At 40.2% G+C, this 19,064-nt stretch overlaps 2 protein-coding genes across 12 annotated transcripts in view; both read left to right on the top strand.

Annotated features, from left to right (window-relative positions):
• Positions 1 to 11,731, top strand: part of KRCC1 (lysine rich coiled-coil 1) — a 29,873-nt gene extending 18,142 nt beyond the window's left edge. For 4 of the 11 annotated variants that reach the window (XM_070798791.1, XM_019970286.2, XM_070798792.1 and 1 more), the window contains 3 exons: positions 6,455 to 6,561; positions 7,361 to 7,473; positions 10,382 to 11,731. In XM_070798791.1, the coding sequence (XP_070654892.1) occupies positions 10,401 to 11,174 (774 nt within the window). In that variant the 5' untranslated portion in view covers positions 6,455 to 6,561; positions 7,361 to 7,473; positions 10,382 to 10,400 and the 3' untranslated portion in view covers positions 11,175 to 11,731. Of the gene's footprint in view, positions 1 to 6,454; positions 6,562 to 7,360; positions 7,474 to 8,404; positions 8,601 to 10,381 lie in introns of all 11 variants that reach the window. The other 7 variants (XM_019970283.2, XM_070798786.1, XM_019970282.2 and 4 more) reach the window with 4 other exon arrangements.
• A 5,949-nt stretch (positions 11,732 to 17,680) lies between these two features.
• LOC109565755 (TATA-box-binding protein) lies at positions 17,681 to 18,589 on the top strand. The gene has a single exon (XM_019969666.2). It carries the CDS (start codon positions 17,681 to 17,683, stop codon positions 18,587 to 18,589), a length of 909 nt encoding a protein of 302 aa, XP_019825225.2.
• Positions 18,590 to 19,064: the final 475 nt, after the last annotated feature.

The following is a 19,064-nucleotide window of genomic DNA, read 5'->3' on the forward strand; positions in this document are numbered from 1 at the left end:
CATGAAAAGCACAGGGCACCAACATAGACATACCACAGCCTCCACAAAGGATTATCCTACACGAGATGTCAGTGTCAAGGTTGAGGAAGTCTGCACAAACCAAATAGAGGACCTCACCAGCTTTAAAATTATGAACTGGTTTGGCTTGGCTGTGTACTAGAACAGCAATTTATAAAACGTGAAACTTTGACTTAAAATGGCTATCAAATGACGTTCAAAGAGTAGTGAAATATTTTGAGTTACAGCTGAGATTTTGTTAGGATTTGGAAAATAGAATTTACTACCTAGAAATTACCTCGTCACTTTTAAGTAAATATCCTTATTAATTATTCAGTTAACTGCTACTTAACAAATAGTAAATATTTGATATGCTATTTAAAACACTCCTAGGACCCGGTATATTTTTAGTTTAGATATTTATAAACGCCTAATGTAATTTCCTATTGTACATAAGCTGGAAGAGAAAAAAAAATTTATCTAGTACTTAGCCAGTATCTTTTTTTCTTAAGATTCCTCCAAAAGGTGTCAAAGAATTATCATCCTTTCAATTATTAAATTCCACTCTCCTTTTCAAGATCCTGAAAGGACTATTAAAACTCCTGATCCATTTTCACCTATAGCTGTAATACTTATGAAGGAGCTTCTCTTAAACTGGGCTTGATAATAAAGGTCAGTAAGGATTAAGAATTTGCAAGCAGGGAATATATAGAAGGTGTAAATTACAAATAGGAAATTGAGAAATTAGACTCAGTCACAAAAACTCAAATACCACATGACCAGACTTACTTGAAAAGAAATATACATCACATTTATGGTGAAAGTGTAGTAAGATTTTCCAGGACACTTTGTAATTCATTGAAAGAAGTTTCTCAAATATTTTTGACAGTTAAAAACTTTTTTCAGAATAATATTACTAAGAAATCAATAGAAACAAAACCACAGCAAACAGTTCTTTCTTATCTGGCTTTTTAAAAGAAAAGAAAATTAGACTCATTTTCAGAATGAAGAGCATTTCTAACTGCTTATTGAATCTAACCCATTTACATAGCAATTGTCTGAAGTGTTCCTTTGTTTTTTTGCAGAGATTCGAGACAAATGACAGAAAATCAAGCTAATAAGCCCTTATATTTATTCAGAAACCATTTAGAGCCCCTCCCATTAACCAGGTTCTTATGTTAGGACATGATCATTCTTACTGACCTATTCACATTTACTGACCTTTTGGAAGGACTGGCACGTATTTGATGACATTCTAATTCAGAATGGGCCCAAGTAAAACTAATTTCTTAGTTGATCTAGTCAAGGTCCTTGAGCTAGCTAGCCATAGATGACTTACAATGATTGATATTCAAAACATTTGTGTGTGCTCAGTCACTCGGTCATGTCCAACTCTTTGTGACCCCATGGATTGTAGCCCACCAGGCTCTTCTGTTCATGAAATTTTCCAGGGAAGAATACTCGAGTGGGTTGCCATTTCCATCTCCAGGGGGTCTTCCCAACCCACGAGTCGAGTCCAGGTCTCCTGCACTGCAGGTGGATTCTTTACCAAAGGCTTAGTTTGAGTAAAGACAGGAAATTTCCCTGATCATCTAATGATTAGGAATCAGTGCTTTTCCTGCTGGGGCCTAGGTTAGGGAACTAAGATCCTGCAAGCTGTACAGCACAACCAAAATAAATGGACATAAATTTTATATTACATTTGTAACCAATAATCCCAATTAATGATTTTGTTAATTCCTTTATGTTTTGTCATTGGAAATGTGCCATAGCAAATCCTGTTACTTGTGTGATTTTATTAGTGTAAAATAACTATAAGTCATCCAGTTCTATGGCAAACTCATAGGTCACATACTAATCTCATTTCCTGAAAAGGCAAGGTTAATAACTAACTCAGTTAAGAGTGAGTATTCATAATACTAGAAAGTATACACTGCATCTCTCAAAACTTCTTAGATGGAATTTGACCCTCTGGTAAAAAGGAATAAAGCAGCATACTTTGGTTAAGAGAACGGAATCAGTTACCTAGTCTCCTAAAACAGCGGTCCCCCAAACAGTCCCCAACTGTTTTGGCACCAGAGACCGGTTCCGTGGAAGACAATTTTTACACAGACTGGGGGATGCAAGCGATGATCAGCTATAAATACAGATGAAGCTTTGCTTGGTTGCAGGCCACTTACCTTCCACTTTGCAGCCCTGTTCCTAAGAGGCCGTGACAGTTAACTGTCCGTGGCCCAGGGGTTGGGAACCCCTTTCCTGATACAGGCTGTGCTCTAATCTTCCCTCAGGTTATAATGGTTTTAAAAGATTGCCAACCTCAAGAGCCAGGAGCAAGGCAGGGATGTCTATTCTTGCCAGTTCTTTTTAGTATTGTCCTGGACGTCCTAACCAGTATAGTCAGGAAAGGAAAAAAGGTTTACAGATTGGAGAGGAAGAAATCAGACTGTCTTTGTTTGCTGATACTAATGATCTGATCATCTATGGGCTCCGTGGTGGCTCAGTGGTAAAGAATCTGCCTGCAGTGCTGGAGAATAAAGTTCAGTCCCTGGGTTGGGAAGATAACCTGGAGAAGGAAGAGGCAACCCACTCCAGTGTGAAATTTCATGGACAGAGGAGCCTGGCAGTTCACAGTCCACAGGGTCACAAAAGAATCAGACACGGCTTAGCAACTCAACAACAACAAATAATCATCTATGTAGAAAATCCCAAGGAATTTTGGAAAAGCTACTAGAATAAGTGAGTTTAGCAAGGACACAAAGTACAAGGTTAATATACAAAACCAATACTATCTGTAAATGTTAGAAACAAGCAATTAGACATTGAGATTTTTAAAAAATACTATTAACTATTGCATAAAAACCAAAATACTTCTGGATAACTTTAACAAAGTACAGTGAATGATACATAACATTGCTGAGAGAAGATGCAAATGGTGGGGAAAATGTCCTTTAATGCTTCTTAGTGAACTCCATGTAAAAATGTAGTACTGTGTCATTAATTTGATATATTTAAAAAAGAGTTTATTAAAGGGAAACTAATTACACCTAAAACTTGCCAAATTAACATTCTAATTTTGCTCAAACATTTTTTCTTCAGTGACTAAAGATATTTAATAAGTATTTTTTAAAACTTAGTTTTAATGTCATGTTACAACACAAATCGGGTAGTGTCCTGTGGGCATGAAAATTTTTAGTAAATTTTTCACTCAGATTGAGTTGATTTACTCATCAACCTATTAAACCTATTGTGGCATATTAAAAACATATATAATGCAAAAGTTAAATTCAGGTTTTGCAATTTCTAAAAGGGTGATTGTATGCTTGCTTAGTGGTGTCCAACTCTGTGACCCGATGGACTGTAGCCTCCCAGAGTCCTCTGTCCATGGAATTCTCCTGAAGCCATTCCCTTCTTCAGGAGATCTTCCCGACCCAGGGATCAAACCTGGTCTCCTGCATTGCAGGCAGATTCTTTACCATCTGAGCTGCCAGGGAAGCCCCTGAAAGGATGATTGGGGTGTAACAAATTTTCTGACAAGATTAGAATTAGGAACAGTGGAGTGGTTCTTAGTATTTTATTAAATACTAAACCTTTTAAGACAGTTTTGAATTGCAAGTAATTCATACTTTTCATTTTTCATATTTAACTCAGTAGTTCACATGCAATGTTTTTATTACTTTAGCTTTTGCAATGGCTTTACCTATTATTACTGAAATAAGACCAACCCTTGTACAGATATTGAATAGCAAGGTGCATAGTTTCATTTCTCAAAATAAAAGATTACATTTTCTTTCTATTTGCACTATATCTTTCCTGGAAGTGAATGGCATTGTGGATAGTCATCTATAACTAGACTTGTACAAATAGGAACATCAAGTTTTCAGAATTTTGCTAGATTTTTTACAAAAATTAACCCTAATCTGAGAAAAATACTCCAAATGAGTTTCAGAAGAAACAAACTATTTCTTGCTTGAGACCTAATACCAACTTGTAAATAGATTGGATGTTTCTGCTTGACATTCCATTCTTTTAGACGTCAAAGTACATATAGCAAACATTAACACAGGACATAAACTGAAACCTTATAAGAGTTGGTTTAAAATCAGCAATCAGAAAAGATAGTAAGAATCAAGTTGAAATTTGACTTTTCATTTAAAAAAAAAAGGTCCTTCTGAAACATGAGTTAGCTTGAAATGCAAAGAATTAGGTACTCCTGTCAGGCACTCCTGACCTGTATAGCCATAATCTTTTCTTCATTTGGCTTTCTGTAGTTACTGGAATGGGCTTTTAGATGGCTTAGTGGGTGAAGAATCTGTCTGCAACGCAGGAGACGGGAGAGACACAGGTTCCATCCTTAGTCTGGGAAGACCCCTGGAGGAGGGCATGGCTACCCACTCCAGTATTCTTGGCTGGAGAGTCCCATGAACAAAGAAGCCTAGCGGGCTACAGTCCTTAGGGTCCCAAACAGTCAGACACGACAAGCAACTGAGCACACAGTTACTGGAATAATTGGTTGGAAAAACATTTCAGTTAAATGGATGAAATCCCAAATAACAATAAAAACAGCCCAGTTGTACAGCATTTACTATGTGCCAATACTCTTCTAAGTACTTTACATTTGTTAATTTCCTTAAGATCCACAATACCTGAAAAACTTGACCAAGCCTATATAATAAGTGCCAGAACTGACTCTAGAGTCCCTATGTCTAGCTCCTAGAAGCAGTGAGAAAATTAACATTGTGTGGCAAGCAGTAGTTCTGCATAGGTTGGCTTAAGCTATGTTAGGTGGATGATCTTCCTGGAAACAAAGCCAACATTTAAAGATCCAGTGTAGGGACTTCCCTAAAGTTCAGTGGTTAAGACTGCTTCTGCTGCAGGGGGCACACAGGTGGGTTCCACCCCTGGTCGGGGAACTAAGATCCCACTTGTTGCTTGGCCAAATATCTGTGTGTGTGTATATATATATGGTGGCTCAGACGGTAAACAGTCTGCCTGCAATGGAGGAGACCTGGGTTCAGTCACTGGGTCCGAGAGATCCCCTGGAGGAGGGAATGGTAACCCACTCCAGTATTCTTGCCTGGATAATTCCACAGACAGAGGAGCCTGTCAGGCTACAGTCCATGGAATCACAAAGAGTCAGACACGACTGAGTGACTAACACACAGTTACGTGTCCAGTTTAACAAATTACAGTGGAATGTTTTTTCCAAAACATTCATTTTAGATCTTTAAGCGCCTCTCATACACTTTACTGAGGTTTACTTTACTTATAGTAAACAGCACTCATTAAAAGTGTACAATGAGTTTTTGGCAGGTATTTGACATGAAATCACTTTCATAAACAAAATGCCATGTATTTCCACCAGCTTGAACACTTTTCTCCTCCTCCTTTACAATTTATCCCTCCCTCCATCCTTGTGCCTGGCAACCACTAATCTGCTTTCTATCGCTACAGATTAATTTGTGTTTTTAGAACTTTTATAAGTAGACTCAGTAGGTACTCATGCTTTTACTCAGCATGATTATTTTGTGATTCATCCATGTTGCATGTATTGCTATTTTGTTCCTTTTCGCTGCTGAATAATTCTGTTGTATGGATATACCACACTTTTCTTACCCATTCCCCTGCTGATAGAGTTGCTTCTGATTTTGGCTATAAGAAATAAAGCTGCTATGAGTATTCATGTACATGGACATGTTTTCATGTCTCTTGGGCAAATACATGGGAGTGAAATGACTGGATCCTATAGTAGGTGTTTAACTTTTAAAGAAATTGTCAAAACTGTGTACCATTTTAGATTATAACTAGTATTGTAGCAAATGCCAAGATTAAAAGAATCTGAATTTTAAGATTGTCAGAGATGAGAGTGGTGGCCTAAACCTTTACCAGGATAAAGTGTAAAGTCCTACATTTAGAAAAGTAAATCAATTACATTAAGTCCCAAATGGGAGAAGTCAGCCAACATGGGGAGAGAGATATCGCTGGGATTTTAACAATTACAAAGATCAAAAATCAGAAACATGTCTGCTCTAAGACACGAAGTACTAAGGCTGGATGCCCGCCCCAAATCATTTCCCTCAAGTCCAGAGTCCTACTGTAATGTGCCCCAGTAACTTCTCCTTCAGAGAAGAAGTATTTTCTGAACTAAAAAATACATCGTTGTTGTTGTTCAGTCGCTAAGTCATATCCAACTCTTTGTGACCCCATGAACTGCAACACGCCAGGCTTCCCTGCTCTTCACTGTCTCCTGGAGTTTGCTCAAGCTCATATGCAATATCAGAGGCTTACTAAATGTTTTCATACTGAAATTGCCATTCCAATGAGCAAAAAGCTATTACTTTAGCCTTGTAAGCAGTCTTAACTTGAGAAGTTAAGATTTGATATGGTATATGAAATGATACAGGGTTGAAAATTGAAAATATTATCGTAAATGTCTTACCTGCCCTTATTTTATTCATAGATACCACGTTGAGTGAGCAAAGACTGAACATTTTACAGATACCTTTTGTAGAAGGCTTATAAGAACTAGTGCCATAATTTGAATCATAATGGATTTCACATTATGAGGTAGGTTGAAAATAAAGGACATCTCAATTATTAGCATTATTTATACTGAAGCATTATACATATTATACATAATTTATACTGAATTATTTATATATGTTATACTAATACTTTGATTTGAAAGCAAGCGAAAGTATAACACTCTTAGTTCAGACTAAATATAGTAAAATTCCTGAGTAAATAAACTAAAACTCACAAGTGCTATTTTCAAATTCAGAGGTGTAAATTTTGGATCACTTTCTCTAAAATAAACAATATTATTTATTTTTCAAGGGTAAAATACACACTGGGCTTCCCTCTTGGCTCAAACAGTAAGAATCCACCTGCAATGCAGGAGACCTGGGTTCAATCCCTGGATTGGGAAGATCCCTTGGAGGAGGGCATGGCAACCCACTCCAATATTCTTGCCTGGAGAATCCCCATGGACAGAGGAGCCTAGCAGGCTCCAATCCATGGGGTCGCACACTGAATGATTAAGCACAGCACAAAACACATACTCAAAAAGTTGGCTTTACTTTCAGATTTACAGGAAGCAAAATAAGAAATTGAAGATGCATTTTGTGAGTTTTCAGATGATTGATTTATGTTGATGTAATTCTAAACTTTGAATTATTTAATCATTATAACAAGATTGTGCTTGCAATATTGTAGAGCAGTTAACCTTCGATAACTTCAAACTTCAAACCTCAAAGCAAGTTTAACTTTTTTTAGAAAAAAGAAAAGATTGCTTGGTTTCAGGTAAAGGGAAGTAGAATATTGGGCAACAATGGATTTTTAAAATCTCTGCTGTCATGGTTTTTAGCTCCTCGGTTGTTGCACAGTCTCGCTATTTGGAGAAAGTTCATGCTAAAAAACGGAACTAATTAATGAGTGAATATGATCAGATTTCTCCACCAAGGTCTCAGTCTGATAAGGGTAAGGTTCAGTTCACCTCTTCATTGATCTCTGCACCATCTGTGATCTTTTGGGGTTGTCTTCAAGTTTCATCCATGGTATACCATTTTGTAGTACCTCATTCCTTTATATTTCTGAATGACATTCCATTGTGTGAATTGCCACATTGTGTTTATCCATTCATCAGCTAATGAACATTGATTGTTTCTAATTTTAGCTGTCAGTAATAGTGCTGCTGTGAGCATTTTTGTACAAATTTTTGTGTCGACATAGATTTTCATTTCTCTTGGGTATATATTTAGGAGTGAAATTGCTAGGGTTATGTGGTGACTCTGTGTTTGACATTTTGAAGAACTGCCAAACTGTTTTCCAAAGTTGCTGTACCATTTTACATTCCCACCAAGAATGAATGAAGTCTCCAGTTTTTCCTCTTCTTTGCCAGCACATTATTTATTATCTATCTTTTTAATTATAGCCATCCTGTGAGTATAAAGTAAAATCTTTTTCTTATAAAACATTTTTAAATATAAAAATAGAGAAAACAGTATTATGACACCTTCTGTACTTATCATCCAGTTTTGACAATTATCAACATCTTTTTAATTTTATTAGTGACTTTTTAAAAGTAGCTTTATTGAGGTATAGTTGAGGTATGTACAGGAAACTGTACATATTCCAGGTATATAATTTGATAGGTTTGAAACATATATATTGATGAAATGATCACCATAGTTAAGACAGTAAACATATCCATGCCCCCAGAAATGCCCCTTATAATGCTGTGCTGAGTCGCTCAGTCATGTCCAACTCTGTGGAACCCCATGGACTGTAGCCAGCCAGGCTCCTCTGTCCATGAGGATTCTCCAGGCAAGAATACTGGAGTGGGTTGTCTTGCCCTCCTCCAGAGGATCTTCCCAACCTGGGGATCAAACACAGGTCTCCCGCATTACAGGTGGATTCTTTACTGTCTGAGCCACCAGGGAAGCCCAAGAATACCAGCATGGGTTGCCATTCCCTTCTCCATTAGATCTTCCTGACGCAGGAATGGAACCAGGGTCTCCAGCATTGAAGGCGGATCCTTTACCAGCTGAGCTCCCTCCTACTTTTTCCTGACTACTTTTTCCCAGGCAACCACTGTATTGCTATAGGTTAGTTTTCCTTTTTCAAGAGCTTTATGTACATGGAATCGTGTATTATGTACTATTTTCTCAGGCTTTTTTGAGTCAGCTTGATTATTTTGAGATTCATCCATTTCGTCAAGTGTATCAATAGTCTGATCCTTTTTATCATTGATTCCATTATATGGATATACCACTGTTTGATTTATGCATTTATCTGTTGATCAATATTTGGGTTTTTTTTTTCCTTTCTGGGGCTATTACACATAAAACTGCTGTGAATATTCAAGTATAAGTCTTTATGTGGACATATAGTTCCTTCTCTTTAGGATAAATATCTAGGAGTGGAATAACTGGATCATATGGTAGGTGTATGTCTAACTTCCTTAGAAACTACCAGACTATTTTCCAAGTAGTCGTACCATTTTATATCCTACCAGCAACATTTGAGAATTCCAGTTGTTCTGTATCCTCACCCATCTCTTTAATTTCAGTTATTCTAGTGAGTGCATGATGGTATTGCTTTGTGGTTTTAATTAACATCTACTTGATGATGAATCATACTGAGCATCTTTCATGTGCTTACTGTCCATTTGTGTATATTCTTTTCTGAAGTATCTGGTCAAATTTTTTTGCCCCTGTTTAATAATTATGTTACATTTTGCTCTAGTCAGAATTTTTCTACTATTTAAGTTGAATAGGAACTAAATTTTCTGGCTCACCAAATTAGGCTTCATTTAGACTTCCTTTTTAATCTCAAATTGCCAGTAAAACTAGCTGATCATTGGTGACTCTAGATTGCTGTCAGACTTGTTTCTGTTAAAGGAAGGAACTGCATGGGTTATACTGCCTCATAATTTTTGGAAATAAAGCATATCACCAAAAATATTATCTTCTCATACTAAGTACATTTTCTGCTATATTTGTAATGCAGGATTTGAGGTGGGGACAGAAAGAGAAATAGTAGTTGTACTGCCCCATCCCCCAAAAAGCAAGCAAACAAAGATTAGCATATCGGCTTGAAATTTCTTCTGAAACTTTTCTCTACATAAATCCCTACCCACTCTGAGCTTTCACCTCCATTTCCTGCTTAGCCCTCCCACCAGCTCTTTAATAGAGAACAAACCAGAAGGCATTCTAGAATGTCTTTTTCACCAATCAGAAGTAACAGAATGAAATCCAATTCCTTATGCAGAAGATACAGAACTCTGTTCCCTCATCTTTTCTCATGCCCTATACCTACGAGTAGTTTTGTCTCAGCTGGATTTCTAATTTCCAGCATTCCAAAACCATTTTATAATTTTATTGTTAAGTCTTACAATACTGTTATCTGGTGAGTATGTATGTTTATTTTATTTTGAGTGAACAAAAGATTTTTAAAATTACCTCTCTATGGTTTGTTACTTTTCTTAGACAACAGTGTTCAAGAATCTGAATTTTAGAAATTATTTGAGCACTCAGATCAGGCCACTCACCATGGATGTGTAAGTCCTTCTATCCATACATCCCTACAAAGCCTTACATTTTTAGCCCTACAAAAGAATTATACATGTCAGCTCCTTTCTGCCTCCTTCATCTCACTTCTGAGAAAGATAAAATTACTTGTGAGTGGCGTAGGCCATATTTGACTTCCTTATGCTCCTTTTTGGCATATAATATCATGATATTTAACTTTTATACCAAAGTAGATTTTAATTTTGGGATGGGGAAGGGGCTTCTTTATTTTGTCTTTTGAGATTCTTCAAGAGTAAAGGAAATATTCAGAATTAAATAATCTAGTAAGAATTTTCTCCCATCTTTTCTACCCACAGAGAATCCCTTGTCAAGCTAATGAAGCATTCAAAGAAGACATATGACTCTTTTCAAGATGAACTTGAAGATTATATCAAAGTGCAGAAAGCCAGAGGCTTAGAGCCAAAGACTTGTTTCAGGAAGATGAGAGAGGATTATTTGGAAACCTATGGGTACAAAGAAGAGGTTGACTCTAGACCCAGGTGTAGAATGTTTGAACAAAGACTCCCATATGGAACCGTCCAAACCTACCCAAGATCATGCAGTATTTCACAAAGAGTGGAAAAGCAGTTACCTCAGTGGCTACCAGCTCATGACAGCAGGCTGAGACTAGACTCCCTGAGCTACTCTCAGTTCACCAGGGACTGTTTCTCAGGAAAACCTGTACCCCCGAACCTTAGTCAGCACGAGTCTAACTGTAGCTCATACAGTGTAGAATCTGGAGTTTACAGGCACCTCTCCTCAGAAAATAATACCAGTGCCCATCAGGCTAGTTATAAACACATACATCAGAAGAGGAAAAGGCACACAGAGGAAGGCAGAGAAAAGCCAGAGGAGGAGCGGCCCAAGCATAAGAGGAAAAAAGCTTGTGAGGAAATAGATTTAGACAAATACAAGAGCATCCAAACAAGCAAAACGGAGGCAGAAACAGTCAGAGTCAGTACAGAAAAGCTTAAGAACCGGAAGGAGAAAAGAAGCCGAGATGTAGCCTCTAAGAAAGAGGAACGTAAGCGCAGAAAAGAGAAAAAGGAACAAGGCCAAGAAAGGACAGAGGAGGAAATGCTTTGGGACCAGTCTATCCTTGGATTTTGAAGCTCTTGCATTGGTTCCCCCAGGGTTAAACTAATGCTGAGAAGCTTGGTTTTACAGTGTTCATGTTCAAATCCCTCTTCTCACATGAGCAGGTACAAAGGCTAAAAGAACAGGAAACAGAGTACGCTTGCTATCCAACATGCAAATATTTTTCCTCATTTTCTAAAATCATTACTACATTTTTCTTATACATAATGTAATTTCCCTTAACAAGAGTGGCTCTGCTTTTATTCATCTGGTTGCTGTGATGATGGAAGTATTTTTCCCTTGGGAGGTCATTTATATTTAAGTAGGATTAATAGGCTTAACAGAATCTATTTCTTGATTGGGTTTTAGTTTGGGGTGGGTATTTTTATATTCATTAGTTTTCTCTGTGAAGCAATTTAGATATTTTTCCTCCGTTAGATCTAACTTGCAGTATATTTTCTAGATTGAAAGGTGGAAAATGACATACATTATAATAAGCTTAAGTTACATACAGTTTTTAAAAAGAGTCTTGATACAAAATCAGTTTATATTCTGGAAATGTTTATAATATAATAAAAATCTAATTTCTACTTTTTTGTTTGTTTTGTTTTGTGTCATTGATCTGTTCCTATTCGATGAATATTTTCTTCTGGAAGAGCAATAGCCAAGTAAATTTAAACCCACTTTTTGGATAGAAATCTGTGAATGGCCACAGTTTTTCCAAATAGTTGAAATTGGGGGATTAAATGGCATTATTCTTTCCTGACCAGTACTTTCTGTTCTGATAATCCCCTTTTTTATGATAAACATATCAAGTATTCAAGCACTGCTCTTTTGTTGTAGAGAGTAGTGACCTGGAAATCTGAATCCCAGAATTCTAGTCTCAGCTATGCCTTCAAGTTGTTATGTGACTTTGGGAAAGTCTCTCAACTTTATTTTCCTCACTATTAAATATAACTAGAAGCACTGGCCTCTAAAATGCTTTGGATAACAAGATGCCGCCATGATATGAAAGCTCTTTGCATTCTACAATGTTGTGCATATATATTATAATATTAACTTTAACCTTATTTTGCTAATGTGATTTTTTATTTTATATTTTATTATGTATTCCCTTGGGGCTTTCTGGTGGCTCAGACAGTAAAGAATCTGCCTGCAGTACAAGAGACCCAGTTTCAATCCCTGTATTGGGAAGACCGCCCTGGAGAAGGGAATGGCAACCCCCTCTAGTATTCTTGCCTGGGAATTCCAAGGACAGAGGAGCGCAGCAGGCTACAATACATGAGGTCACAACGAGGCACAACTGAGCGACTAAGCGCACACACACACACATATTCCCTTCACCTGCTCAACCCTCTGCATGTAATCAGTCTCCCCACCCTTGCTAGGCCACTGCCTTACTCAGCCCTGAACCCTCTCTGGGTCCCCACCTTGCCTAGCCTCCTACCTCAGTGGGCCTCAAATAGCAAAGAAGAAAGGAAGTGGAGGAGGGAGAGGGCATAGGTGATCCATTTTATTTTAAACTAATGACTGCAACCTCCAGTCCATCAGGTTTCCCTAGTAAATTTCCCACCCTCAGAGATGTCTTTTATACTCTCCGCTCTCTCCTCAAACCTTCTCCTCCCTGGTGCCTCCCATACAGGCCCCCTTTCTCTCAGCTGATGGATCACAAGTACTTTTTTAAAAAAGAAAAAAGGTCAGAGAGCTAGCTGAGCAACCCAGTCTATGATAATGTGTTTAAAGCAACCCAAATTGACAGAGATGGTGACCTCTAAATTTCTGTTTCTAGACTAGATTTCTCCCTGAGTTGTGGACTCATAACCAACGGCATTTGTTGCTATTTCCAAGTAGAACACCAAAAGAGCACACACTTCTCAGCAATCATTCTTCCCTCAGTCTTCCCCCATCTCCACAAATAATAACACCATCTTAATTGTTCAAGCCAAAAAATCACTAAAATCACACTTAACTCTCTTCTACATCAGAGCCATCAGTGATTCTTCATGGTTTTACCTCCAAATTATCTCTCCTATTGTCCACTTCTATCTTCACTGCCACCACCCTGACCCAAACTAACCCGGGTATTGTTTTGGGTTTATTTGAACCAAACAGGATTAACAGGTCTGCTGCTGCTGCTGCTGCTAAGTCACTTCAATCGAGTCCGACTCTGTGCGACCCAGTGGACGGCAGCCCACCAGGCTCCGCTGTCCCTGGGGTTCTCCAGGCAAGAACACTGGAGTGGGTTGCCATTTCCTTCTCCAATGCTTGAAAGTGAAAAGTGAAAGTGAAGTCGCTCAGTCGTGTCCGACCCTCAGCGACCCCATGGACTGCAGCCTTCCAGGCTCCTCCATCCATGGGACTCTCCAGGCAAGAGTTAACAGGTCTGAGAAGAGCTGAAAACTGGGAAAAGTCATCACAGGCTTTGAGTTAATGAGTATAAAACCAGCAACAGGTGTATCAAGAGATCAAATAGTGTCATGGCCATCTAGCACTGTGGACTTCAGAAATGCCCAGCAAATATTTCCTTCCAGAAAGACAAAATCTTACCTGAAAAGAAAACTGCTAGGTTGAAAAACCAAATTGGGCAGGGAGGTAGCACTGGGGGTAAGGGAAAGAAAAGGTTCCAAGAGTAGGGAGCAGGGGAAGGTGCCAGATGAAGAACTCAGAAAATTCTGCAACAGCAAAGTACAACATCTGAGGTGAGAATACCACCTTGCCAGGCAAGCCCCACTGGCCTGTAAGAAACAACAGAAAACTTTTCTGAACCAAGCTCCACTCCGAATGGTGGAGAAATAACCATATCTTGAGCCCTTCACTGTAACAAGAGAAATCCCTCGAGCCATGAAGCTGGAAAATGTACCCAGGGCATTCCTTCTCCACAGAAATGTCCTCACAGTAGTCCAGGTCAACACATTCCATTTAAACTTTGGAAAGGAGGAGGAGAATATGATCTAGCCATACAGAGTGTTACGAGAGAAAAATGAACTAAAATACTTTGACAAGAAGACACCAAAAAAAATGCAAACACAAAGCAGATTAAAAACTCCAATACTTCAAACAAGGCTGAAAGAGATTAAGAAAACAGTTAAAACTTTAAGAAAAGTTAGAATGGACTTCCCTGGAGGTCCAGTGGCTAAGACTCCCTGCTCATGATGCAGGGAGCCTGGGCTCAATCCCAGGGCAGGGAACTATCCCCACATGCCACAATTAAGACCCTGCACAGTCAAATTCCATGGGGTCGCAAAGAGTCCGATACGACTGAGCAACTTCACTTTCACTTTTCACAGTCAAATTAGTTTTTTTAAAAAAGAAAAAGCAAAAAGGGCACAAAACAGAAAAAAAACTCTGGAATAAAATGGCCAATTATGCAACTGAAAAAGACAGTAGTCAATTCCAAGAAAACTAAAATATAATGCAGTAATGAAAAAGTAATTCTAATTTTTAGTCAAAAATATTCATTGAGCATTCACTGAGCATCAAATTAGAGCCAGACATGGTTACTAAATAATGACCTTGACAGATAATAGGGGGGAAAAAATAGTAAAAGAAAACAAAATCAAATCATTAAAAGGAATACAAGAGAGTATAGGCACCATAGAAAGAACAGGGTAGGAAGGAGAATAATGAAGATATTCCAACAAAAGTAAATTTACACCTTGCAAGAAGGTGATAAAAGATGAGCAAAGACGATCCAAAGCAGGGGACTTCCCTGGTTGTCCAGCGGTTAAGAATCTTCCTTCCAAACCAGGAGATGTGGGCTCCATCCTTGGTTAGGCAACGAAGACCCACATGCCTCAATTGACCCCTCACACACACCCCCAGCAATGGATGCAGGGGCACTCAGCGACTTAGCTGACTCCTCTGGGAGTATAGTGTACGGCCCTCTGCAGACAAAAAACAAGCCAAAGGAAAGGACAGCCCTCAAAGGCAGGGTGGATGTCCAAATCAAACCAACATACCACAGATGGCCTGGAGAACAGAGTCCCTAATGACAAGGGACTCCAAATGGTCCCCAGGTCCTGGCAAATACTGAACATCCTTGTATTATACCTCATGCCCACAGCTACCACAAAGGGAGCTGCAATACTCCCGCCATCTTCCTTGGAAGAGACTGAAGAAAGCTGAGGCTCTGAGAAATGGGTTTGTCCAGGGCTACTCTGGAGCCCAGTCGTCTCTCCTTCCAGGACTGAGGTTTGAAACACTCCACCCCCCTTTTAGGGAGCTGGAATCCAGGAGAAGCCTACTGGGTGGGGTTGGGGGCACGCGGCACATAGGTGCTGTCTTCTGGAGGGGCCAAGGGTAAGGAACTGCGTTTACCATAGATCTTGAAGGGAAGGAGGGAGCCCCAGCCTCAGGGCATATGAGAGAATATGCAGGTGACGGTGGGCACAGGCCTCACTTGAAAAATGAGGTTATTGTCCTGGTCTGATAGGAAAGGGAGTAATGAGCGGTCTCTAGGCAGAAAAGGAGGGCGTTGAAATGGATGATCTCAAAGGTTCCCCTCCATTTGGGAGAATGGAGCTCAGCAGCAGGCTCTGCCACAAGGTGACCTCGTCTCTCATCTGGAGCGGCCTGAACCCAGCACCTGTGAGCTCCTGCCCAGGCCTGCTTGTCTTGCTCTCCCAGGTCTCCCCACCAGACTTCACTCCATTTCACTTCCTGCCCAAGTTTGCTGGCGAGGTGGGAGCAGGAAGTGAGGCTGAACAGCGCCCCTCAGCTGGGCGCAGCCCCGCAGCCTTGTTTTCATTGCGTTGCTGTCTTCCTGCCGGATGCAGGGTGCTGCAAGACCATCTCCTCCTCCATCACTAGTTCATGTCAGCTACATCCCAGGCAGGCACACTGCCTTCTGATGAGTGATGAGGAGTCTGGTGTGCTATAGTTCATGGGGTCACAAACAGTCAGACACAACCGAGCAAATAACACACACACCACACTGCTTTGTATAATGTAACATTAAGTGGAGTTTTGAGGTTAAGAGAGAGATGGGCATACCAGACCACCTGACCTGCCTCTTGAGAAACCTGTAAAAAGGTCAGGAAGCAACAGTTAGAACTGGACATGGAACAACAGACTGGTTCCAAATAGGAAAAGGAGTACGTCAAGGCTGTATATTGTCACCCTGATTATTTAACTTATATGCGGAGTACATCATGAGAAATGCTGGGCTGGAAGAAGCACAAGCTGGAATCAAAATTGCCAGGAGAAATATCAATAACCTCAGGCATGCAGATGACACCCCCCTTATGGTAGAAAGTGAAGAAGAACTAAAGAGCCTCTTGATGAAAGTGAAAGAGGAGAGTGAAAAAGTTGGCTTAAAGCTCAACATTCAGAAAACAAAGATCATGGCATCCCGTCCCATCACTTCATGGGAAATAGATGGGGAAACAGTGGAAACAGTGTCAGACTTAATTTTTCTGGGCTCCAAAATCACTGCAGATGGTGATTGCAGCCATGAAATTAAAAGATGCTTACTCCTTGGAAGGAAAGTTATGACCAAACTAGACAGCATATTAAAAAGCAGAGACATTACTTTGCCAACAAAGGTCTGTCTAGTCAAGGCTATGGTTTTTCCAGTGGTCATGTATGGATGTGAGAGTTGGACTATAAAGAAAGCTGAGTGCCAAAGAATGATGCTTTTGAACTGTGGTGTTGGAGAAGACTCTTGAGAGTCCCTTGGACTGCAAGGAGATCCAACCAGTCCGTCCTAAAGGAGACCAGTCCTGGGTGTTCATTGGAAGGACTGATGTTGAATGAAACTCCAGTACTTTGGCCACCTGATACGAAGAGCTGACTCATTGGAAAAGACCCTGATTCTGGGAAAGATTGAAGGCAGGAGGAAAAGGGGATGACAGAGGATGAGATGGTTGTATGGCATCACCAACTCGAAGGACATGGGTTTGGGTGGACTCTGGGAGTTGGTGATGGACAGGGAGGCCTGGAGTGCTGTGGTTCATGGAGTTGCAAAGAGTCGGACATGACTGAGCGACTGAACTGAACTTGAGGTTAAGAAATGGAAGGAAGTCCACATGTATGCTTATTAGACTGCATTGAGGAACATAGTGTACCCATATCCAGTCATTATGACCTTCCCTGAGTTCCAAAGGGCAGATGCGAGCAGTTGCTAATAAAGTGAAGAGCAGCCAAGAACCCAAAAGAGGCAAGATTAAAGGGACCAGATAAACTCATCAAAAGTAGGAGACCGCCCACCTGAGATGAGATTAAGGGAGTGCAAGCCCCACACACACACTAACCTTGTCAGACTCCACCAGTATAAAAACCCTCAAGTTCTAGGTTTTCAAGGCAGAAGCCTGGTATATCTCCCTTTGCGTTGCAAAGTGGTAGAGCTATTCTTTTCTACTTCACCCAAAACTTGTCTCCAGGATTTGATTCGACACGGATGTACAGAAGAGCTAAGCTTTCAGTAACAGAAGTCAGTCTCTGAGAAGAGTGTGCTAGACTAGCTCCAGGAAAAGACTGGATGCTTTCCTAGGCAACTTCCAGTCTGAAGGTTTTGGTTCACCCAGAAGACAGTGAACATCATGGATCGGAATGATAGCCTCTCTCCGTTTGACCAGTATCTGGCCTCCCCTCAAGGTGCCATGAGTCCTGGAATCCCTGTCTTCAGTCCAGTGATGCATTATGGCACAGGACTGACTCCGCAGCCACTTCAGAGCACCGACAGTCTGTCTACTTCAGAGGAGGAGCAGCAGCAGACGACGGTGAGAACAGGTCGGCTTTCGACGACATCCCAGGAGGCAACCCAGGAGGCCTTGGACCAGACACCACAGCTCTTCGACTCACAGCCTCTTACGACCGCACCCTTGCTGGGTACCACTCCCCTGTATCCATCCCCCATGACCCCCATGATCCCCATGACCCCTGCCATGCCAGCCTCAGAGATCGCTGAGTTGGTGCCACAGCTGCACAATGTTGTATGCACAGTGAATCTTGGTTGTAAACTTGACCTAAAGAGCATCGCCCTTCTTGCTCGAAATGCTGAATATAATCCCAAGAGGTTTGCTGCTGTAATCATGAGAATAAGAGAGCCCCGAACCACTGCACTTTTATTCAGTTCTGGGAAGATGGTGTGCACAGGAGGCAAGAGTGAAGAACAGTCCAGGCTAGCAGCAAGAAAATATGCCAGAATCATACAGAAGTTGGGTTTTCCAGCTAAGTTCTTGGACTTCAAGATTCAGAATATGGTGGGGAGCTGTGATGTGAAGTTCCCCATAAGGTTAGAACCCCTTGTGCTTAGCCACCAACAGTTCGCTAGTTATGAGCCAGAGTTATTTCCTGGTTTAGTCTACAGAATGATCAAACCGAGAATTGTTCTCCTTATCTTTGTCTCTGGAAAAGTTGTGTTAACAGGTGCTAAAGTCAGAAGTGAAATTTATGAAGCCTTTAATAACATCTACTCTATTCTAAAGGGTTTCAGGAAGACATCGTAATGGCTGTCGTGTGCTCCTGCCTCCTCCACCCACTTTTTTTTTTGTAACCAATTGGTTTTGGTGTATTTGTTGTGTTGTAGACGGTCCCATGTGGTGAGAGGTTGGACTTGAGGTTGTAAATCACAGTTCCAATTGAAACTCTCCTGCATGTGTACCCCATAAGGGTGCCAAGAAGGGGTATTATTTCTGCAGGAAGAACACCAGAAGTGTTACTGTAAGTTGTTGAAACTGTGTTACTAATCGGGCAGTAATGTCTGTTTATTTATATTTAGATTTTAAACATTTCATGCTTTTTTTAAAAAGTTTTTGAAAATTCTTGTATTTTATTGATTGATTTTTGGCTGTGCTGGGTCTTTGTTGCTGTGCACAGGTTTTCTCGAGTTGTAGTGTTTGGGCTTCTCCTTGCTGTGGCTTCTCTTGTTTCAGAGCATGGGCTCTTAGGTCACTCAGGCAACAAGCTTAGTTGCCCTGAGAC

The sequence above is a fragment of the Bos indicus genome, chromosome 11 (assembly GCF_029378745.1).
Source record: "Bos indicus isolate NIAB-ARS_2022 breed Sahiwal x Tharparkar chromosome 11, NIAB-ARS_B.indTharparkar_mat_pri_1.0, whole genome shotgun sequence".
Lineage (NCBI taxonomy): Eukaryota > Metazoa > Chordata > Mammalia > Artiodactyla > Bovidae > Bos > Bos indicus.

Bases quoted from the DNA above. Each gene is read 5' to 3' on its own strand.
- LOC109565755 (XM_019969666.2), top strand. From the start codon at position 17,681: ATGGATCGGAATGATAGCCTCTCTCCGTTTGACCAGTATCTGGCCTCC.